This window comes from Ciona intestinalis, chromosome 8 (assembly GCF_000224145.3).
Source record: "Ciona intestinalis chromosome 8, KH, whole genome shotgun sequence".
Taxonomy (NCBI): Eukaryota; Metazoa; Chordata; class Ascidiacea; order Phlebobranchia; family Cionidae; genus Ciona; species Ciona intestinalis.
In genome coordinates this window covers 5,075,770-5,076,675 of record NC_020173.2, presented here as the reverse complement: position 1 = coordinate 5,076,675, position 906 = coordinate 5,075,770, and the positions used below count along the sequence as shown (strand labels likewise).

Here is a 906-nt window from a genome sequence, read left to right as displayed (position 1 = left end):
TTTTATTACAATGGCAGACAATTAACCCAAAAGCAATCTGACTTTTATGTAACTAGGCATAAAACATGAGTTTTATCCTAAATAATCAAACAATTCACAATGTTCAAATATTCAACTTACACCAGGATTGTTGGACTTTAGCTCCTTCAAACACGCCGACACAATCTCAAGCAACGAAGTTTGAATTATTTTCATGGAGTTTGTTAACTCAACTCCTATCTCTATTACTTCAGGCTGGGGTGAAACAGTTTTAGGTAAAGTGTTTTCTGTTTACAAATACTCCTATAATTTACAAATACTTATAAAATTTATAAATACGCATAGAATTTACAAGTATATACTTATAGACAAGACAAATACTTAATGAATTTGAAATAAATTTGGTTAAAAACAAATTCGGAATTTTTAGATAAGAGGTTACAATAACTGAATAATATCCATCACAAAAAATCAATCACAACCACAATTCGAAGGTATAAAAAATTCTGTGTCAATGGAAAAAAATTGGTAACACTTCTTAAAAACGTATACATATATACTTAAGACTACAGCAAAATTATAAGACAGTAAAAAACTCATCATTAGCTAATAAAAGTAAAAAAATGATCATTATCCTCACCTTACGCTTGTCCATACACTCAATAATATTGAGGTGAAAACGCGGCCATAAGAAAACTTTTCCCACGAACATATTTTTCATAACTTTTTCCATCCTGCTGTAACCCCCAACCAATGCAACCGGGTTATCTGTGAAACCCTTGATAAATCCTTCTTTGTTTTTCTGTCGGAATAAACGCAGAATAAAAGGTTCCTGACATGCATCCGCCATTTTGTGAGCCTGAGAAAAAAATTAACTTCTTAGCATGAAATGTTACATCTGCAATAAAAATAAATAAAAAAAAACGT

General features: G+C 30.7%; 1 protein-coding gene across 1 annotated transcript in view; it reads right to left on the bottom strand.

Annotated features, from left to right (window-relative positions):
* LOC100176727 (DNA repair endonuclease XPF) overlaps positions 1–906 on the bottom strand; it is a 9,319-nt gene that overhangs the window by 7,158 nt on the left and 1,255 nt on the right. The window contains exons 4-6 of the mRNA XM_026835508.1: positions 620–838; positions 117–234; positions 10–37 (exon numbers count right to left, since the gene is read on the bottom strand). Coding sequence (XP_026691309.1) covers positions 10–37; positions 117–234; positions 620–838 — 365 coding nt within the window. The remainder of the gene's footprint in view (positions 1–9; positions 38–116; positions 235–619; positions 839–906) is intronic.